The following is a 22,292-nucleotide window of genomic DNA, read 5'->3' on the forward strand; positions in this document are numbered from 1 at the left end:
AGCTTTATATATATATATATATATATATATATATATATATATATATATATATATATATATATATATATATATATATATATATATATATATATAAGAAGTTTCAGGGTTCCTGCAATCATGGAAGCAGAACATTGTGAATTTCAGGCCAGTACCAGTCATGGGGGGAAATAAATACAATCCTGAAGTCACAAAAGTTTATTTTCTTTTTGGTTCTAGACTATTCTGCTTTCCAATATGTTACCAGCTTGATTTTTTGTGAGTACACAACGATCAAAAGGTGTGGAAACCCTTAAGTCTAAACTTTAAAAAAAATGTTTGATTGATCCTTTATTACGGAAACAATAGTTACCAGATTTTAATATGGTGGTTTCACCAAACGTGTTGATGGGTTGCTGTTTAAATATCAGGAATCAATCAAATGTAATCGTTAATATTAATGATGATGATCAAACGAAATGGTCTACTTACACATTAAGCTACAACGGGGAATGTAAATTGATCACAAATGGTGTTTGTTCCTGTTTTAAATGAGTTACGAAAAGTTTACATTTACCTTCAGTGGTTTCAGATAAAGTGAGACAATTTATTTATTAGAACTGTTATGGGCTAACGGTTACATGAACCAATTTTGAAAGGTTTGCTCCCAAACACACTTTTCGCTTTTTTTTTTTTTTTGGATACTGTATTCACTACTGCACACAAAACCGTTAACTTTTTGTCAATTTTAGCAGTTTTATATGATTCACATTTAAAGTAAACTGTTGTAAACTCGCGCGGTCGTGTTACCTCACCTTATACCCACCCACCTGTGCTTACGTTTGTTTCTACCCGTGTCACTGCTCGGGGTTACTTTACTGTGACCGGGATGCTGACAGTCAACACGACATGTTAATATTTCAGCACTTTCGGCTGTGTCTCCACTCCCAAATCCGTTCCGTGTGTTTCGCACCTATTTTCTGCTGTTGTTTAATTAGGCGATTGATGCAGGATTGAGTTGCAGTGACACGGCAGCCGTGATAGAACAGAGACGAAGTCCAGGAATCACAGAGTGGCTACATTACAGAACAAGTATTGCACAGTCTCTTGTGTTAGGTTTTTGACGATATAGTAATTAATGGAAATTAAGTCTCACCCGGCAGGGGCCATGCTTTTGTTCAATTAAAAACCAGCCGCAGGGACATCTGGATATTTCTCAGTAAAAATGCACCACGGAGGAAGTTTAATGTTGCTCATACTTAGCATCATTTTAGGTAAGAGTATTTTTCCTGTCTTGTCTTATGTTTTCCATTTTCCTTTCCTTTTATTTTTTTTTTCTTTCTTTTCAGCACTTATAAAATTTAAAAATGCCTGACAGCTCTGAATGTTTAAGGTGAACTTTTGTTTTGTAATTTTTCAGGCAGAATATAATATATTAAAACCAACGTTTTCAATATAGACATTTCAAATTGGCATGCTATTACATATAATTTAAATAGAAACAAAAGTAATGTGTAATTTTAACATGCTTCACTAATAATTTATGGATTACCTGGTATTTTAGTAAATGCATAAACACTAAGGTAGTGTGACCATTTTTGCTTCTTCTTCAAAGGGATTGCATGTGGTGACTCCAGAAAACCCTCAATACCCAAAACCGTCATCAGACAGAGCGAGATGAGCTCCAGGAGTGAGGATGAATTTGAGAGGAACATGAAAGTGCTGATAGAGAACATCAGATCCATGTCAAGAGAAGAAAAGAGCACGAGCACAATGACAGCACCCCGTGAAAGAATCGCAATTGACAGCACTAATCTAGACACTTACTTCACAATATTCAACAGTTTATTCACTATATACCAGCCAATGCTGATTAACAGTTTCATTGAAACTCTCCCTCAGGCTTTAGTTTGTGTTCTGGCAGACAGACAGCACTGTGGATGGCAAGCAGATTTAACCAGTACTGTTTCATCTGCATTAAATGAACAGATACTTTCGGTGGTCTCCTCTGTTAAAGCTCAAGCCTGCATGTCAACATCTAATTTACGAATGGCAGACTCCACCATGGCTCAGTTAAACTCTTTTCAGGAGATGTTGACAAATGTTTTGTCCTCAGACCTCCCACTTTATCTGCTCTCAGACAACCTTTTAGCCTTATGGAATAGATTTATGGACATGACCATTCCACCTGTAATGTCATTCATGTCTGAATTCATATTGAGTGCGCTTCAAACTCCAATGGATTTTCTAAAACTCGGATTACAGTTTGGCATTGCAATCCCTACCCTTGACCAGAGAGAGAAGTGTCAACAAGGTGCGTCATAGGTTCAGTTTGGTTCTCATATGTTGGACTACATTTTTCAGTGCAATAAGTCGTCTTCTGTCTTTTATACACAGGTGACCTCAAACAGCTTATCATGTGGTATGTGATATCATCTGGAAGCAGAAATAGCAGTGTGCTGGTTCTTCTGCATTTCATGTCACTGGAAACACATATTCCTCTTACACATTTAAATAAGAATATTACATTACATTATAATGATATAAAGTGTAATCATACATTTCAGTTCTGAGTAATATAAACAATATGTACTTACAATAGAGTTTGGTTTAGGGTTGGTTGCGTGAAATCAAAAAAGCTAAATTTACTGTTGTTATTATTACAGTAAGTACATGTAACATATGTAACAAGGACACTAAAATAAATTACCTAATGATGCATCATTAATCTTTTTCTAAAATAAGAAACAATTTCTCAACTCATTCTATGTCTTGTTTTCTGTATTCAGGGGCATGAATCATAATGTGAGCTGGTCTTTTGGACAGTCACTTCTGGATATGTTTTTGGCTCCTGAATCTCCTCCTTGCAGTTTCCCAAGTCCTGAATGCCAAGCCACAAGTAGCATCCAGTTCGGTCGTACCGGCACACCCTTAGTGGACATCCCCACAACCAGTCTCTCCTGTGAACAACAAAACTTAACCCAACTCAACAAAACCCTTTGTGCAGCAATTTTAGAAGCAAAATCTCAGGAATCGTACATCCTTTACCAGATGTGTCAAGCGCTCAGCACGCTCTCTCAAACCGAAGTGACAAAGGTCTGGATGAACACGTGTCACATGATCCAGAACGTCATCTTACCTCTCATGGAGCCCTGCAGTGATCCTGCCACTGCAAAATCAAGTCGTATTGCGAGGTCCACCCTTAGCCTCAGCAAACTCCTCTGCGACTACCGGAATTGGACTGTCGGTGCTGCTGTGGACCCGGCTCTGGTCACAATGTGCAGTGAAAATGATCGTGCAGCGTTCATCCTTGCTGTGTGTAACAATGTTGAAGTTATGCTAGAGCTGGTCAAAAATCCCAGTAATGACTGGGTCTGGGAATTCTGCTCAAACACGTCAGACACATACATTGTGGACCTGTATTGTTCATATAACATGTGGACTGCTGAAACCATTGACCCATCAATAGTGACATTCTGCTGGGATAATGACAAGGACAGATTTGAGGGTCTAATGTGTGACAGTATGGACTTCTTTATGGTTGTGTTCTCCAGTGAAACGAACAACTGGCTGAAGCCCAATTGCTCCGAACCTCCTCCACAAATCGACATAAACGCCCTTGTGGCTCAGTCTTGCAAATACTCAGAATGGAAGAACGTAAGAGCAGTCACCACTGATCAGTTATCTCTATGTATCCAAAATGATGAGACTCGATTCATTAATGAGGTGTGTGTTAACCACACGTTTGTCTCTGCGCTTGTGCTTAACAGTGTGAATGCTTGGGTAGAGCAATATTGCACTTACTCTATCCGCAATCCCCCTACGAGCCCACCACCGCTGAACACTGAAGTCTGGTGTAACTATAACACATGGACTAACACGTCTGTGGATCCGACTGTGGTCGCTCTGTGCTGGCAGTACGACCAGATAGGCTTCCGTCAGAACGTCTGCTGCAACTTGCCCTTGTATGAGAAGTTGTCTCTTCATCTCGACAACCAATGGCTGATTAGAGAGTGCTCTAATAATAACACCACGGACTTGTTGGCACAGGTTTGTGTCTATTCGGATTGGAGCCAGCCTATTATTGTAGACATGAGTGACCTTGCTCTCTGCGCCGATCTTGATGCTGAAAACTTCACTCGGAATGTATGTGCCAACGTTACAGTTCTCCGGAATTTGCTGGCTAATTTAGACAACACCTGGTTATTGGAGCAATGCTCAAACCTGACTGCGTCTGGCCCAGGTGGTGGAGCTGGGAATGGAGGGAGCCTGATGGGTTTCCGCCCGGCTGAGCAGTGTCAGTACTCCAGTTGGGCTTTGACGCTCCCGGATCCTGCTCTCCTCGCTCTCTGCTGGGACTATGATCAGGCCAACTTTATCTCCTTTATCTGTGATGACTCTTTCATGCTCAGCCACATCACTCAGGAGGCCTCCAGCCTCTGGGTTGGCACTCTCTGTGCCACCTACACAGCTCCCCCTAATGAAAGTGTAAATGTTAGCAACACCACAACTCTCCAGCCATGTCTAACTAGGGAGTTAGCTAAGAGGCTAAACTGGACCTGCAGCGGAGACTTCAGCACTGTCTGCCAACCAGGCGGCAGTCAAATCCAGGGCCTTCGGATGCTGTTGCGATGTGGGATAAAGATTCTCCAACCTCGCTTGGAGAATCTCATGACTACACAGGTGACATCAGTGGTCCATCAGGCCACCAGCCTGGGGGTTGTCCTGTTGTTGGCACTAGAAGAAAGCCAGATAACCTCTCTGGGGGTGACGGAGAATATTCGGCTTAGTGTGCTGGAGTCAATTATCGTCTACCTGGACAATGAGAACAACTTTGACAACAAGCGTGTGCTTTTGCAGTGCTTTGGGGTTAGTATTATTATTCAATGGCAGAACAGGGCATATCATTAGGGCCCAAGCACCAGTGGTGTGAGGACCCTATTGTAATTGCTCAGTCAATTCTTCTTCTCCGAAATGAATCACATTTTTGAGGGCCTAAACATGCTTGAAAACTCATGAAACTTTGCACACGCATCAGTCTAATCTAAAGGCCTTTTGCGACGTTAAATTGCAAAAATCTTTATTGAGTTTCACTGCCCCAAACTTCACATGTTTGATAAGAGTCCTGACCTGAAGACATCCACATGCCAATATTCAGTTACAGTCAAAGCACCACCTGTGGGTAAAAGGAAATGTCATGTTTTACACTGTGATTAACTCCTCATAGAGATTTAACCAGATCAACATCATATATGGTCAGTCTAATCTTAAGGCCTTAGTGATGTTAATTTCCAAAGATCTTGAGTTTTCTTTGAACGGTGTGTTCGTGGCGGCCTGAAAAATTCTGATGTTTCACCATGAAAGAGGAAACTGTTGTAACTCAAGCATACATTGTCTGACCTGCCTCAAACTTCACATGTGTGATGAGGGTCTTGGCATAAAGAAATCTACATGCCAATATTCAGTTAGTCGTAGCGCTACGTGCTGGCAACAGGAAATGGCATGCTTTAAACTGTAATTCACTCCCAGAAACACATTTGTATATGCCATACATACCAGTACCAAACATGCTAGAAACATGTTAAATCATGCAACACTTGGCTAAGTGCTAAAGTATGTGATTAACGCCACGAAACAGGAAGCTGTTGTAACTCAGGCATACAATGTCCGATCTGCTCCAAACTTCACATTTGATAATAGTCCTGGCCTAAAGACATCTACATGGCAATATTCAGTAATAGTCAAAGCGGCACCTGTTGGCAGCAGGAAGTGTGGCACGTCAAAATGACTTTGCTATATTTCTCCTATATAATCACTTGCATGCATGTCACCCACTATTCACTGTTTTTATTAAGCCAGTGGGTGGAGGTAGCCCCGGGTGCGAGGGCCCTTTTCATTAGACCAGTGTTTCCCAAAAAACAACACTGTGAACTAGTTCTGGAAGTTCTTCTAGTTCTGATTATTAATTAAGCATATCCCTTACCGGACTCGCCACTATTTTGTAATTGACCCATGATCTAGCTCATCAACATGAGTATAAGGTGTTAGCTGTGACACCGGATAATTTAAATCTCGTCCTTACCATGTAATATTAACTCCAAGTTATTTGATTTGTCTCTACATTGGTACTGTGATACAAATACATAATCTATGTTGTTGTTTCCATCTGTATTGAGACATCATTGTCCTTTTCATTTTACATAACAATATGCTTAAGATACTGTGTTTATATTTGAATCTTTGCATGTGTGTTTTTCAGAAAGTTCTGATCAGTCTGATGCCAATAGGAAGAGATGGGCCCACTAACTTTTTTCTGATCAAGGTTGGATGGAAATCTTTATTTGCATGTTTTTGTTTTGTACTGCAAAAATAACACTTAAAAGTGTCAGAGCCAATTTCATGTTTTGCTTTTTCCATCCGCATTACTATTTGTACAAAATATCTGGTTTTGATTGCTGAAATCATTATGAAAGTAACAGCTTGAATTACAGTTCTCATTTTTGGTTTACAGGAGTATTTTCGAATTCCTCTATCTCATCTGAGATCAGTGCTTAGTGCAGCAGACATCATGATTGTAAGGGAGATTCTGCAGTACTATAATAGGAACTATGCAACTCTGCAGGTAAACCTTCCCCAACACTGCATCACTGTATATTAAATAAAACCAAGAGGGTAAAAACTATAAAGTTGCATGCGTTGATATAATTTAGAGTCTTTCCTCTTTTGAAGCTAACAGATGATTACCTGCACACCATGGTGTCCGTGCTTTTCCAAATACACCTGCCTAAGGATATTAGCCTGTTCCCTGAAATGGGCCTTTTGTTGGCTCTGGCTACACCTTCAGACATCATGTCAATGCCTCCGCTACAAAACAATATCCACGCGTGAGTGACACACATACGTACCTGTTTAAAGAGCTTTAAAAGAATAATCGTTTGATCCACTTTGTTATTTTATTTTTGTTATTGTATATTTTATGATGATTATTGGCTGTTTGGTTTGCAAACTTTTTAAAAAGGGAATTCTGAGTAAATTCCTAATGGGATAATTGATATTATAATTAATGTCAATTAAATATGTTAATATAATTAATATAATTTTTGTATTTCTAACTACCAGAATATCTGTGTTATTTTCATATTATTTATATACTATTATATTATTTATTAACATTTTGAATTCATTTATATTTTAAGTTTTCAATTTTTTTTTTTTTTCCTAGTTTTAATTTTTTTTTACTTTAACTTTAACTTATTTATGTCAGTTATTTTCCAAGGTGACATTTCTTGTTTTTTAAGTATAGGTTTTTCATCTAATATTTATATTTTATTTATTTCAGTTAATGGAAATGCTAGTTTTAGTTTTAGTTAACAATAGTTAACAGCACTGCACAACATTTTGGGTTTTAAACATAATTTAAATTGTTTAAAACATCTCCGCTCCCCTACTTTTCTCCAGGTTAAGCATCATTAACTTCAGCATCAAAAACCTTTCCCTGGAGCAGCGGCAAGCGTTTGGTCGATGGTTCAGTCAATCTATGAGCTTGCTTAATGTGACAGCTGGCGGCTTATCCTTTATCAGAGACACTGGTAACCTGATCACCTATCTGCCCTTCCAGAGCTTCCAGAACCTCTCACCTGCTCAGGTAACAGCCCCAACACCTTGCTAAGATACCTGAACCCATCTGGCTCCGGTTAACCCTCAGACAGCTCTGTTGGGTAAAATGCCAATGCTTGCCACTGGTTCATTGTAACAGACATGCCCTCGTAGTCTGTTTTCAATAGATAAACATGGAGACGCATAAATTAAGAATGTGTAGAACTGTGTAGTGGACATTGAATAAGACTGTGGTGCTAACACTTCCATATATTAAAGGTGCCCTAGAACCCTATTTCACAAGATGTGTCTGTGAAGTTTTAGCTCAAAATACCCCATAGATTTTTTTATTATAACTGCCTATTTTGGGGCATAATTAAAAATGCACCGATTCTGTGCGTGTCCCCTTTAAATGCTTGTGCAACCCGCAACTCTATAATACATTGCATAAACAAAGTTCACACAGCTAGTATGACACAGCTAATGGATCTTAACAAAGTGTTTGTGATGTAGCATATCAGATCACGTAAATATGGTATTTATTTGGATGTTTACATTTGATTCTGAATGAGTTTAATAGTATGCTGCGGCTAACAGGGCTAAAGCTAATGTTACACACTGTTGGAGAGATTTATAAAGAATGAAGATGCATTTATGAATTATACATGGCTCTGGTCTCCGTGAATACAGTAAGAAACAATGGTAACTTTAACCACATTTAACAGATTAGCAACATGCTAACGAAACATTTAGAAAGACAATTTACAAATATCACTAAAAATATTGTGATATCATGGATCATGTCAGTTATTTTCACTCCAGCTGCCATTTTCGCTATTGTCCTTGCTTCACAATACCTGCATAATGTCTGTTGATTCGGCTGTGCAGCTCCAGATGTTAATACTGGCTTGTCTAATGCCTTGAACATGGGCTGGCATATGCAAATATTGGGGGCGTACATATTAATGATCCCGACTGTTGCGTCACAGTCGGTGTTAAGTTGAGATTCGCCTGTTTTTCAGTGGTCTTTTGCACAAATCAAATTTACAGAAGGAGGAAACAATGGTGTTTGAGACTCACTGTATGCCATTTCCATGTACTGAACTTTAATTATTTAACTATGCCAAGGTAAATTCAATTTTAAATTCTAGGGCACCTTTAACTGCTTTCCATTTAGGACAAACGGGGCATTTCATAATTCACAAATAGATTTAATACAGAATAATACAAAACTTAATACGAAACGTATTGTCTAAGCTTAAAATGACCATTTTGACCAAATGACTTAAAGTAAATATATCAAGTCTTAAATTATGACTTATGACATACTCTTGTCCTCATGGTCTGTGTTTTGTTTTCTTAGCTGCTGGATGGTTTGGATGTCTTAAAGAATAACACACTGGGTCTCCTCAAGCAGCAGTTCATTGCTCAGAGTCTCACTGGAGCCTTCAGTAATCTCACTGTAGACCAGTTCAGGAGGTTAGCTAAATATGTTGTTTTACTCCATTAAAATTAAAACAATATGATTTCTTGTATTTTTTTTTTCTTTTCAGATTTGGCTCATGGAATTGCAAAAAAGATAAAGACATTAAGCATCATGACACAATTTTTGTTTCCTCTCACACCCCAGGTTAGGTAATCTGTCCTGTCTGGCTCACCCCAGCGAGCTGATGGCATATGCAGGAACAGAAGCCTTTTCAGTGATCCAGGACAACATTAGAACATGTGCAATCCAGGGATTTAGTTTTCCTAGCAATATGGTTAGTGAACATGGTCCAGATCAGTTCTCTCATTATTTATCATTGTCTTCTGGTGTTTTTGGTTATTTTTCCTTTTGTGTCCAGATATCCAGTTTGGTCTTGAATGCATCTGAGCTGCAGTCTCCCTCCAGTCTCACTCCTCAGAGAGTCTCTCAGCTTGCCTCTTTTCTGCCCCTACTGGGATCCAGTGTCCTGCAGCAGCTCACCTCATCCCAGCTCATGCCTGCCCTTAGCACCCTCGCCTCTGTGCCTTTCACCCCAGCACAGGTACACACTAACTGAAAATGTTAAATCACTTACAGTATTACATGCTTAAATAAATAAAACCAGTAACTATCTGAAAACATATTTAGCTTACAACATCTTAATATATATCGTAAGTTGTAAGGCCCAATCACACCAAGGACAATAACTATAAAGATAAATCGTTCTAAATATAAAACAATAGCAAAGTTCACACCACAACTATAATGATAAAGATCTATAAAAACCATTCTAAATATACAAGAATAGCAGAGTTCACACCACAACTATAACGATAAATGCATAGAGAAACAATATGTTGGAATCACATTCAGATTGATTATTTCCAGCTGATGAATGATAAAAACAAAGCCAATCAGAATCCAGCCTGCTTTAAAGACAGCAGACAACAAAACTGCCACAAGCATTTAGAATAAACAGAACTATATTGTATGTTGGTGTGGATGCAGATATAGTTATTGTTATAGTTATCTTTATTTTTATAGTTATCGTTCTAAGTATTAGATATAGCACACCCGGGGTCCAAAATTAACTTTTTGCACCACCTGTCTATGGCAAATAAAAATGTAGGCCATCAATATTTCTCACCAGCTATAGAACTATATTTTGCATTTATTAAGAATATATATTTGACCCTATTACAATGGGAATATTGAGCTGTTTTTTTTCCTTGCATATTTATGACAAACAGCACAGACAAGGTAACTGTGTCAGTCATAGGCAAGGCAATTTATTTAGCACATTTCATAAAGTGTTTTCATAAAAATAAATAACCATATTTAATTATTTATTTATTTATGACATGATTAAAATATGGTTTATGGTTATAAATGGGTATGCTATGAAAAGGTTCAAAGAAATAAAAAATACAATAAAAAAGACATGGAAGCAAATAATAAATGAATATGTTATGTATCATACACAAAATGAACTATCACAAAATCTTCTTCCTCAAATTTTGATTTTGGTAGTGTGGTATGAAAAATGTTCAACATTGTCACACATTTTTATTTGTATCTTTCATGTCACATTGGCAAGACTAGTCAGACTATCATTCTTACAACTTCATCTACCCCATGTAATGTTGCAGTTCCTAATAAAGCTATATGAGCCAGCTGACCTGAAGCTTAGTTTTATTTGCTTGCCTAATGCAATTTTTACTTGCATTTTGCAATGGTTGTGTTCATTTTGGACACCGAGTATACCCTAGTGGATGTTAAAATTGAGTAGAGGTCAAAGGTCACAAATAGGCAGTGTGGGTTTAGTTTCGAGGGCTTTGCAACAGATGGAAGACTGCTGTCAGAGGAGCCATGGTATCTGATATAGGTAGAGGACTGTGTCACTGCTCAACTGCTTTAATCATTTCTGCATGACCAAATTCTGCATCTCAATGTGCACCCAAGACATAAGGAAGGCAGAGGATGGTAGCACAATGAAAAAAAAAAAAGAAAGCTGCAGATGTCCATAGAGAGTCTTTACTATAGGTTGAAATGGAGAATGTCCTTGTATAAGTCAATAAATGTCTTTTAGTTAAATAAAAGTATAACTACGAATTAATATAAGAGGCTTTATCAGAATATTTGTTCTTCATCTTGTTGTTTTATTGCTTCATAATGCACTGCTTTATTCACTGCCTATTAATCAGAGTATTGTTTATTTTTTCATAAAGGCTGGTGTTATCATCGACAAGATCTCAGCCAATCTGAGTGTAAGTAAATCTTTGCTGTGAGGTTGAGAAAAGCTGTGCTTGCTCTGATGTTTTTTGAGAAGATGGCCAATTTCTTAGCCCCTGTGAACATTCATGTGTGTGTCTGCATTTGAGATGTCAGCACTTTTCCTTAGCCAGCTGGCCCACAACCCAGCATAATCAACTCTGGGGTGTTTTGAGGACAATTGCATTGGCCTCACATGCACTTACACTGACCCATCAGTTACTCTTTACAATTTACTTTGTGTTTGAAAGTGCATGTAACATTTATACTTATATGATCCATGTGATTTGGCAGATCCTCAAGGTATGGGATTACACCAGGCACAAGGAAGTTATCAAGCGGCCCTTTGTATTTTGTGTCTAAGGTTTAAGGGAACATTGTGATGTAGGTCAGATAGGGTGTCACTAGTGAGTGTCTTTCAGATGTGTGACGTCACTGAGACACCTAAAGGAAGTAACTGTTTTTGAAATATATACTGCTTGCTTATGGCATGTCAGTTCATTTATCATAAAGATGGTTACATTGGTTATGTAAAGGATTTTCAAGCTTTTTGTTGACAACGACCCCCCAGTGGTGTTGATCTCTTTCCGAGGGACCCCATTTCTAAAATATAAAGGTAAAGGTATTCTGCTAATTACAGTAGGTATTTGAAAAAATTGTATTGTCCCCAAACTTGAATGGTAGGGTACTTATTTAAAAAAAAACATTTATTCTGTGTGAGAAAAATATTACGTGTGATAAACATGTTTTTAAATAAAATGATTATTGTAAATTGTTAAAATATTGTCTGGAAAATGTATACTTCTTATTAAGTTAACAGCATATCTGAAATCTTATTTCTTTTTTTTAAAAAATGTAGATTTAAAAAAAATAGTACTGTCAATACAATAAAATAATCGCAATTAATCTCATGATTTCTTAGTAGTCTTTAGAAAGCAGAATAAGCGGAATGTCAAATTTGGTGAATGTAAATTAATAATTACTATGCATATTGCATTAATGTGTCATTTTGTCAGCCCTTAAAATACATTTTATAAAAACTTGTTTTCCCTCTTAAATTTGCAGTCCTCTGGGATCCTCAGACCCCAGTTTATGTTAAATTCTCAACAGTACTTAATATTGTGTACTATAGAAATATTATCTGTGGGATGTTTGTGCTTCCTCTCAGTTGGCTCTGCCTGGCTCTGGCCATTTGTCTATGCTGGGTTCTCTTGTGAGTGGAGTAAAGGTGGAGACTCTATGGACTTTACCGTCTGATGTTCTGCTGGAAGCATTACCTGGCATGAGCCTTCAGACACCTGGGCTCACCCCCCCTCAGGTCAACGCCATCATCTGCAGACTCTGGGTAAGAGACTCACTCTACCAGATATTTTCTTTAGGCTTCTGAACACAGACATCTCAGCATTTATTGTAGCAATACAAATGTTGTGAATTTCTCTGCCGCCTTCTTTCAGGGTCCTAGTTCTGTGTCCCAGTGGATGGATAAAGTCAAACCATTGCTCTCTAGCACTCCACTCCTCAGTGTGATTCCCCAAGTCCCTCTCCTTCTGGTCAGAGACACTGCTGTAAGCACTCGCCTCTGGAACACACAGCAGGTATGTTAGTCACACACACTTTGTTTATCAACTACAATTACAGTATTTGCAAGGCAACTTGCAAGGTTTTTATATTCTTTTAATACATTTTAAATTTGTGCTTTATTTTAAATTGTATATTATTAAGTTTGACAATGTCCCATTGACTGTGGCAGTGATGACAGTAATGATATCATTGTAATATTTGCCTGCTGTCTTTTTCTTTATATTTATTTGCACATTGAATTGTGATTTGTCTTTTCTTCCTTGTGTATAATTTGTTATGCTTTTGAAATAACATCTTATGCTCACCAAGGCTGCATTTGTTTTAAATACAGTGAAATATTATTACAATTTAAATTCACTGTTTTCTATTGGATTAGATTTTAAAATGAAGTTTTGAATTTTCAGCATCATTACTCCAGTTTACAGTGTCACATGATCCTTCAGAAATCATTCTAATATGCTGATTTGGAGCTCAAGAAACATTTCTTATTATAATCAATGGTGAAAACAGTTGTGCTGCTTAATATTTTTGCGGAAACCATGGTATATATATTTTTTTTTTCAGGACTCTAATGAATCAAATGTAAAGCCAATGTAGTGTTCTTGTTTTGATTCTTGTGCACAGCCGAAAGTTAACAAGATGATGTCTCTAATGCAACTAATTAAATCTGCAACTAAATCTAATTTCATTAGCGCAGAATTAAAACCTAAAACATAACCTTATGTAAAACTTTTAACACTAATCATTTGCTGCCTTTCAAGTAGTGGTATTTCCTTCAGGAACTACAAATGTTGTTCAGATCTGAGTGGCAACATATATTTTTCCGATCAAGTTGTTCTGACTAAAGGTGTGCTTGAACTTAACAAATGTGTTTTTCGTCATGATACTCTATTACCACAGAGATCAGTACAATACTACAGTGTCTAATTACTGGTTTAATTATTAATAATGGAGCATAAGCTTCTTTGTTGTGTCTGATTTAGCACAATAGACACAGTATCTTCTGTTGGCATGCCATGTTCACATAGCTGAAAATAAAATGGAAACCAACTTGAGTTCCTGTAGTACTGTTAGTCCCTTTTTCCAGGACATTAAGCATGAAAGTGTTTGTAATCCGCCTTGTAACTGATTACACTGTTAATGTACAGTGGGTACGGAAAGTATTCAGACCCCCTTAAATTTTTCACTCTTTGTTATATAGCAGCCATTTGCTAAAATCATTTAAGTTCATTTTTTTCCTCGTTAATGTACACACAGCACCCCATATTGACAGAAAAACACAGAATTGTTGACATTTTTGCAGATTTATTAGAAAAGAAAAACTGAAATATCACATGGTCCTAAGTATTCAGAAATACTCAGTATTTAGTAGAAGCACCCTTTTGATCTAATATAGCCAGTGTCTTTTTGGGAAAGATGCAACAAGTTTTTCACACCTGGATTTGGGGATCCTCTGCCATTCCTCCTTGCAGATCCTCTCCAGTTCTGTCAGGTTGGATGGTAAACGTTGGTGGACAGCCATTTTTAGGTCTCTCCAGAGATGCTCAATTGGGTTTAAGTCAGGGCTCTGGCTGGGCCATTCAAGAACAGTCACGGAGTTGTTGTGAAGCCACTCCTTCGTTATTTTAGCTGTGTGCTTAGGGTCATTGTCTTGTTGGAAGGTAAACCTTCGGCCCAGTCTGAGGTCCTGAGCACTCTGGAGAAGGTTTTCATCCAGGATATCCCTGTACTTGGCCGCATTCATCTTTCCCTCGATTGCAACCAGTCGTCCTGTCCCTGCAGCTGAAAAACACCCCCACAGCATGATGCTGCCACCACCATGCTTCACTGTTGGGACTGTATTGGACAGGTGATGAGCAGTGCCTGGTTTTCTCCACACATACCGCTTAGAATTAAGGCCAAAAAGTTCTATCTTGTCTCATCAGACCAGAGAATCTTATTTCTCACCATCTTGGCAAACTCCATGTGGGCTTTCATGTGTCTTGCACTGAGGAGAGGCTTCCGTCGGGACACTCTGCTATAAAGCCCCGACTGGTGGAGGGCTGCAGTGATGGTTGACTTTCTACAACTTTCTCCCATCTCCCGACTGCATCTCTGGAGCTCAGCCACAGTGATCTTTGGATTCTTCTTTACCTCTCTCACCAAGGCTCTTCTCCCCCGATAGCTCAGTTTGGCTGGACGGCCAGCTCTAGGAAGGGTTATGGTCGTCCCAAAGGTCTTCCATTTAAGGATTATGGAGGCCACTGTGCTCTTAGGAACCTTAAGTGCAGCAGAAATGTTTTTGTAACCTTGGCCAGATCTGTGCCTTGCCACAATTCTGTCTCTGAGCTCTTCAGGCAGTTCCTTTGACCTCATGATTCTCATTTGCTCTGACATGCACTGTGAGCTGTAAGGTCTTATATAGACAGGTGTGTGGCTTTCCTAATCAAGTCCAATCAGTATAATCAAACACAGCTGGACTCAAATGAAGGTGTAGAACCATCTCAAGGATGATCAGAAGAAATGGACAGCACCTGAGTTAAATATATGAGTGTCACAGCAAAGGGTCTGAATACTTAGGACCATGTGATATTTCAGTTTTTCTTTAATAAATCAGCAAAAATGTCAACAATTCTGTGTTTTTCTGTCAATATGGGGTGCTGTGTGTACATTGATGGGGAAAAAAATGAACTTAAATGATTTTAGCAAATGGCTGCAATATAACAAAGAGTGAAAAATTTAAGGGGGTCTGAATATTTTCCGTACCCACTGTATGTATAAATATTGAACAAGTTACAGTAATTTGCCCTCTGACCTATAGGTAACGTTCTTAATAAGTCATTTTCCTACCATCAAAGCAATTCAAGCTTACACTAGCACCTAAATATAAAGCATTCAAAACAGCCTTTATATTTCCAAACGATTTACAATGATGTCTTTCATTTGTGTCTACAATTTAGGCTTTATTAACATCTTAAACCCATGATTGTTCCAGTAACATAATTATATAGATATATATTTTTTCATTCAACAGGCTAAAGTTCTCTTTAAAGAGGCTGTCCTCTCCCACCCAAGCCTCTCACAACAGGAATTTGTGTAAGTTGGCCTTTATGTATTTATGTGTCAATCATGGCACTGCTCAGTAAAGTACTGAATGCTTGTTTAAGTTCAGAGTTAAATTAAGTAATCATGTCTCTCTCTCTGACATGACAGGTCTCTGGGGACAATGGCTACGGGAATGGATTGCACAGACCTTACAAGATTGTTCCAAAACCTGGCATCTCTATCTCCTATACGTGACATTCTGACATTTCTGAAAGAGCTGCCTGTGCCACTTCACCCTTCACTGGTATGCTAGTAAACCTACATTCAAATTCAAGACCTAATAGTTATTATTTTGTTTATTATTTGTTTTTTTCTTTATTTCATCAAGTCCTTACTAAATCTGTTCACTGAATCTATAAAATTTAGTGTAGGCCTGCCTGTAAATTGAGTAGAGATGCCTTGAATCCTGAATATTGGATCTAGCATTGCACAAACTGTATACTACGAAACTCATGCACTCTCTTTACAAAAGTTTCTTTTTCCTTTCTGTACTATAGATAAAGTGTATAATTGAGGATCTGTATCAGTTTGACTTCTTCCCAGAGTTACTTGGAGATTTGGGCTCTCAGATTGCTCTGTCACTTCCGTGAGTCAAAATTCAACTCAGTTAAAATGGATTTACACTGTACATGTGTATATAATCATGTCTTCACATGTTAAATTTAATGTCATTGTCTAAAGGCTGAGCACCATTAAGAAATTTCCTCCAGATAAGATGGATTCCCTGAGGAAAATGATAGTACAGGATCCACATTTCTTCCTGCTGCTTCCTAGCAACAAACAAGCTGTCCTGGTGGACAAGGTGGTTCAAAGACTGGTAAAGACCCTCGTTTTATGGTCTAGAGGTCATGAATATATTTTTTGTTGGGACCATCCCAGTTAATGATTTTGATAGGGTTAACAACTACGGATTTTTTTTTTTTTTTTTTTTTTTTTTACCAGTTTAATTTATTGCGTGACCTGCACTTTTATAAAGACCTTTAATGCCAGTTTGTAGTCTCTTTTAATCTGTAAGCAACCACTATTTCTTTGGTTTTCTCATCAGAATATGCACTCTGGCCTGTACACTGAAGAGGAGTTTCGTTCGCTTGGTGTCATGGCTACATTTGTGGCAGATGAAATGTTTTGGAATTTGGATAGGAGCTTCTTTGTTGATAGTCTGGAGTTCCTACAAGGATTCTGCTACAATGTCAGTAAAAGAGCCCTGGTGGCGAGAATGCTAGTGGAACCGGGGACATTTGGGTAAGGACAGTTAAAACTTCAATCACTGAGATCTTAAAATGACATCAAACCCAGAAATATTACATGCCTCATAAAAATGAACTGTAACTGTTTTTTTCCACAAAGCCCTGTAACAAAATGGACATCAGAGACACTGAACCAAGTGGACCGCTTTTTGTTTTTCCTTCCGAATGAGAGTATTAAACTCATCCCCTTTGTAAGTGACCAGATATTTTTTTGTGTCTGACACAGCTACATATCATCTGAATAGATGTACTGTACCTCATGAGTCATGACCAACTGACCAAGTTTTTTCGATCACTGCAAGTCTGTGTTTTGACCTTTTTACATGTGTCTTCAGGGTTTGATGAACTTAGAGCGCATTGAGAGGCTGTTCCTGAGTCAGCAGCAGTGGGAGAGTGGAGAGCTTGGTTCTCTGTGTCAGAAACCCTCCGAGCTGTTTGACAAGCAGCAGTTTGTGCTTCAGTTCTTCCTCGGCTTCCTCAGAGCGGGACTCGCCACTTGTAAGTACAATCTTCTGCCTTGACAGAATATCATCTGTTTAAATCATTCTGTTCACTTTAAATAAATAACAGCGTGTGAAGGGATATAATACAGGAATATGGCTTGTCATCTCACACTTTTTACCACTTAACCCTGTTCATTTCATCTCTCTTCCTCTTTCTGTGTCTTAGTTCCTGGACTGATACCCTCTTGTGAGAACCTACATGTGACACAACCTGCTGCCTGGACTATTGATAGCCTTAGAAACATGCCACCAGCTGTTTTTCGGAGGTGCTTGGAGCTCATTGGCCAGGATCCATTTTTCAGTCCGTACCAGCTATCAGTGCTCCTTACGAAGACCAAGGAGGTGCCTGATTTGCTCCATCAATTTCTATGCTTCAAAATGACATTTGACACAAGTGTTTTACATTGATTAGAGTTGAGAGACCGTTTGATGATTCAAATCATTAGACATATCCTCGTTTTCAATTTCTACTTTCCACTTGGTGGAAATCCCGATTAAATTTTGGTGATATTCAATACATTTTGCACACCTACAGTATTATATAAGTGGCTGTGTTTTTTTGTTTTTGTTTTTTAGGTATATGGGATGCCTTCCTCTTTTAACTCTTCTGTGATCTCTCAGTTGGGTCGCATTGCCACTCAGCTCTCACTTGACGAATTGGCCTCTCTTAGACTGTCTGACATTCAGTCAATTTCAGCTATGGGGACTCTCAACACGTGGACCAGCAGACAGGTAAAATGTTGATGAAAACGTTGCAAGTGAGCTATGATGGCTGGTACAGTTGCCATTTGTAAGACACAACTACTAATTAGTGTAAATATGATGATTGACTTTGAGAAGCCTGCTGTTATTCATTCCTTTGTCTATTAATGTACACTATACCATTCACCCAACTTTTAGGGTGGGTAAGATTTTTTTAATGTTTTTGATGAAAGTCCCTTATGCTCACCAAGGCTGCATCTTTTTTTTTTTTTTAAATACAGTAGTAAAAGAGAAATATTGTGAGATATTATTACAATTTAAAAGAATTATTTTCTATTTAAAAATATTTAAAAATGTTATTTATTCCTGTGGTGGCAACACTGAATTTTCAGCATCATTACTATAGTCATACTATAGTCTTCAGTGTCACATGATCTTTCAGAAATAATTCTAATATGTTGGTCTGGTGCCCAAAAACATTTCTTATTATAATCAATATTGAAAAGAGACTGCTTAATATTTTAATATTTTAATATTTAATATTAAACTGTGATTTTTTTTTTTTTTTCAGGAATGTAAAGTTCAAAAGAACAGCATTTATTTGAAATAGAAGTTTTTTTGTAACAATGTAAAAGTCTTTACTGTCACTTTTGATCAATTTAATGTCCCCTTGCTAAATAAAAGTATTAAATTCTTAAAAAGAAAAAAAAAAAACTTACTGTTACTGACACCAAACTTTTCTAGTATATGTGATTGTCCTCTGTTTTGCAATTGCAGTTGAAAACATTATTCTCTACGGTGCTGAACTCAACCAGAAAGACTCCTGGCCAGTTAGACTCCAGCACTTTTGTGGCTTTGGGGCACATTGTGTGTGGGATTGATGCATCAGTCATGCGCAGCTTGAATCCAGTGGAATTCAGGTTTAATTACCTAATAAACTCTAATATGTTGTTTGTATGGTTCATACAATTAATTTTTTTTCTCTTGTGCTGAATGTGAAATGTGGAAATGTGTTGTTTTCTCATTTTAGTAAGGCAGTTTTGTGGCTGGGCCGTTTGCGTTTGTCCTGTTCTGAGGAGCAGCTGCAGAGATTGATAGGACTGCTCAGTCATAACTTGGCATTTGGACCGGTCAGCTCCTGGGGATCAGAGGTCTTTATTGAGATTGGAGCGATTGCAGGTACAGCTCAGAGCTTGTAATCAGAAAGTTTGTGTTTTGATTCCCACATATATCACCATTGAGGCAAAGCACTTTACCCAAGGTTGCTCCAGGGGAATGCTAGGGAGTAGCTTTGGAAAAAAGTGTCTATTAATAGATTAACAGATATAGTTAATCTTAGTGAATTGTTTATTATCACCAATAGCATAAAGAACATTGTGCCTTATTTGCTCTTTTTAGTTCAGAGTTGCTGTTTTTTGGTTATACATAGTGTTTTTGTGCACTTTCCTCATTTCTGTAGCGGGGCTGCCTGATATAGCCATGTCTGCTTTGGTGAGGGAACAAATAGAAGGACTCTCCCCTCTTGCCATCTCTCTCATCCCAGCGGGCAAATTTGCAGTTAGTATTTCTTTTCTCTTGCCTCACCCTGAAGCATATAATGCATATTTGATTGTGTTTATAACTGTTAATGGGACTGAGTCTGCTCCAGCGAAGCACAGATGAGAGGACGTCTGAAGAAATGAAAGGGGGTGATGACATACACAGTGCCACATTTACGTATTTGTAGGGCGTAAACAAACCTGTTGTTACTACAACTATGAAACTGAAAGCTAATGAGCAACTTACAGATGGCAGAGCATTAAATAATATTACAGCATCGATATCAATGATATAAACACATTTAAGACCACCATCTATAAATACTTAAATATGTTAGATACACAATTTCAGCAGGTTTACCATGTGGTTACCATAAGACCACCACCACCACCAAATATAATTATGTAGTGAAGAGACATAAATAAATGAAATACTCACTCATTTCGGTCCATTTAACAGGTGCACAATTTTAAGAACAGCCTAATAAAACTGCAACCAGTGACAAACAGTAAAAATACAGTGAAATAATCAACTAACTATGACCAATTATCTAGCCACAGATAGCGCACATATGTCTGCAAGATGTCTGTTAAAGATCACTTCATCTGGAAAGCATCTGCTGTTTACAAACATCTGATAGACGTCTTTTACATACATTCTAAATCATAAACATCTTAAAGACATTTTCTATTTTCAACGTCTATTTGACATCTGACAGGAAACGTCCTATAGACGTATTGCAGAGGAGCAAACACTGTAAAAAAATACATCTTTCAGATGTAAACACGCACATCAAATAGACGTTGCAGAGATGCACTTGTGCTATCAGGGCCCTCTAAGCATGGGGAAATGTAGCATCATAGCTTTAGCTGCTTTAGTCGTAGCGCTGGAAATTCAGTGTAACCTAGGTTATGCGTCACATATGCAATGTACTATCCTTATCTAAAATTTTGCTATAGTTACCTAATATTAATTCTAGAAAGCCAATGCACATGGCACAATTGTGATTTTTTTTTTTTTTTTTTTTAGTCTATTATATTTCATAATTAAAATTTATTTTCACATTCATTCACTGAGGAGGGAGGATAATCTGCTTGAGGGGGCAAATATTCTCTTATGATGTCCTCTATTTTTAAGACTAAAAGTATTTTGAAGTCATTTTAGAATCATTCTTACCTGGTGTTTCTACTTTCTCTCTTCACAGGTAGTGTTTAACCAGGCACAGATTAGTATGTTCACATATGATCAGGCCATTGCTGTAACTAACCCCCAGCGCAACGCTCTATCTCTAGTACAGCAGACAGCCCTGTCCATGGTGCTCAACCCCGCAGAGGACAAACCTATTGATATCAGAGGTACTTTCACTCCTATTGTGAAAGAAGGAAAAACTCTTTTATTCCAAATTAATTAAATATTTTTGAGAGTAGTCACTCTCAAATGTTAAATGTCTCACAGTTGTATTTGTATATCTTTTCAGACTTGTCCCTGGGAGTTGCAGTGCACCCCTGTCCTTTTCTCTACCTCTCCACCAGCATCCTGATAATGCTGCTGTTGCTTTCTCCTGCTAACCCTCTGGGATGAGTTTGGTCTGTCGCTGCTGAATTGCTGCTATACTCAGTTGAACTCTTCTTTCCAAACATGTGCAATATGATATAACTTTAAGACTTTAAAAAAAAAAAATATATATATATATATAATATATATATATATTTTCAGCACTTTTAAAATGCTGAATGTAATTTAAAATGGGTTCCATGAAATTGGAAAAAAGTATGAGAAGAGTAACGTCTTTCAGCACTTTATAATAGTTGGTCATTCGTGATAATGTGATTTTGTTTGATTGTTTTTGAATAATTGCTTACTTGGAGATTAATTTATCATTCTAGATCTGTATTTGGTTTGACTTATGCTTTATATTCTACTTTTTGTCTTGTTTTTATTAATATTTATTTACTTTTTTAACTGCTTTAACATACTTCATACAATGTAATGCTGGAAAAATATCAGAAGGGGTCATATTAACTTAACTTGATTGTGAAGTACTCATGTATTTGCTTGGACTACTTATGTAAATATACCTATTGGTCATAATATATTATGCCACCTAATGACTGCATTTTCATTTTGTATTGTTGTGCATAAATCAGTGCATGTATCCTTAAAAATATAATATTTCCAGAGACATAAGGGGACTTATAAACTATATTTATACAACATAATCAATAATCATTATTACCTATAATAATAATAAACATAATACAATATATGAAGACTTCAGATGCAAAAGCCTCTAAGTGCCGTCTGAAATTTTCTTCTAAAATAAGCATT

The 22,292-nt window shown here is 37.5% G+C and overlaps 1 protein-coding gene across 1 annotated transcript; it reads left to right on the top strand.

The window, feature by feature from the left end:
• The first annotated feature begins 46 nt into the window (after window positions 1-46).
• strc1 (stereocilin 1) lies at window positions 47-22,072 on the top strand. Its single transcript, XM_048184367.1, has 28 exons — window positions 47-1,250; window positions 1,592-2,290; window positions 2,374-2,398; window positions 2,766-4,845; window positions 6,236-6,298; window positions 6,488-6,598; window positions 6,706-6,860; window positions 7,435-7,621; window positions 8,936-9,051; window positions 9,203-9,332; window positions 9,417-9,599; window positions 11,266-11,304; window positions 12,477-12,653; window positions 12,763-12,903; window positions 15,903-15,964; window positions 16,082-16,217; window positions 16,471-16,559; window positions 16,655-16,790; window positions 17,019-17,215; window positions 17,321-17,411; window positions 17,556-17,718; window positions 17,890-18,065; window positions 18,300-18,455; window positions 19,203-19,345; window positions 19,456-19,604; window positions 19,885-19,982; window positions 21,169-21,319; window positions 21,442-22,072. The coding sequence occupies exons 1-28, from the start codon at window positions 1,202-1,204 to the stop codon at window positions 21,543-21,545; spliced, it is 6,006 nt and encodes a 2,001-aa protein (XP_048040324.1). The 5' UTR covers window positions 47-1,201; the 3' UTR covers window positions 21,546-22,072.
• Window positions 22,073-22,292: the final 220 nt, after the last annotated feature.

The sequence above is a fragment of the Megalobrama amblycephala genome, linkage group LG3 (assembly GCF_018812025.1).
Source record: "Megalobrama amblycephala isolate DHTTF-2021 linkage group LG3, ASM1881202v1, whole genome shotgun sequence".
NCBI classification, from domain to species: domain Eukaryota; kingdom Metazoa; phylum Chordata; class Actinopteri; order Cypriniformes; family Xenocyprididae; genus Megalobrama; species Megalobrama amblycephala.

Excerpts from the sequence above, each read along its gene's own strand:
- strc1 (XM_048184367.1), top strand. The coding sequence starts at position 1,202 with ATGCACCACGGAGGAAGTTTAATGTTGCTCATACTTAGCATCATTTTA. Across the intron at positions 6,299-6,487 it reads CTAACTTTTTTCTGATCAAG|GAGTATTTTCGAATTCCTCT; the intron begins GTTGGATGGAAA and ends TTTGGTTTACAG. Across the intron at positions 6,599-6,705 it reads GGAACTATGCAACTCTGCAG|CTAACAGATGATTACCTGCA; the intron begins GTAAACCTTCCC and ends CCTCTTTTGAAG.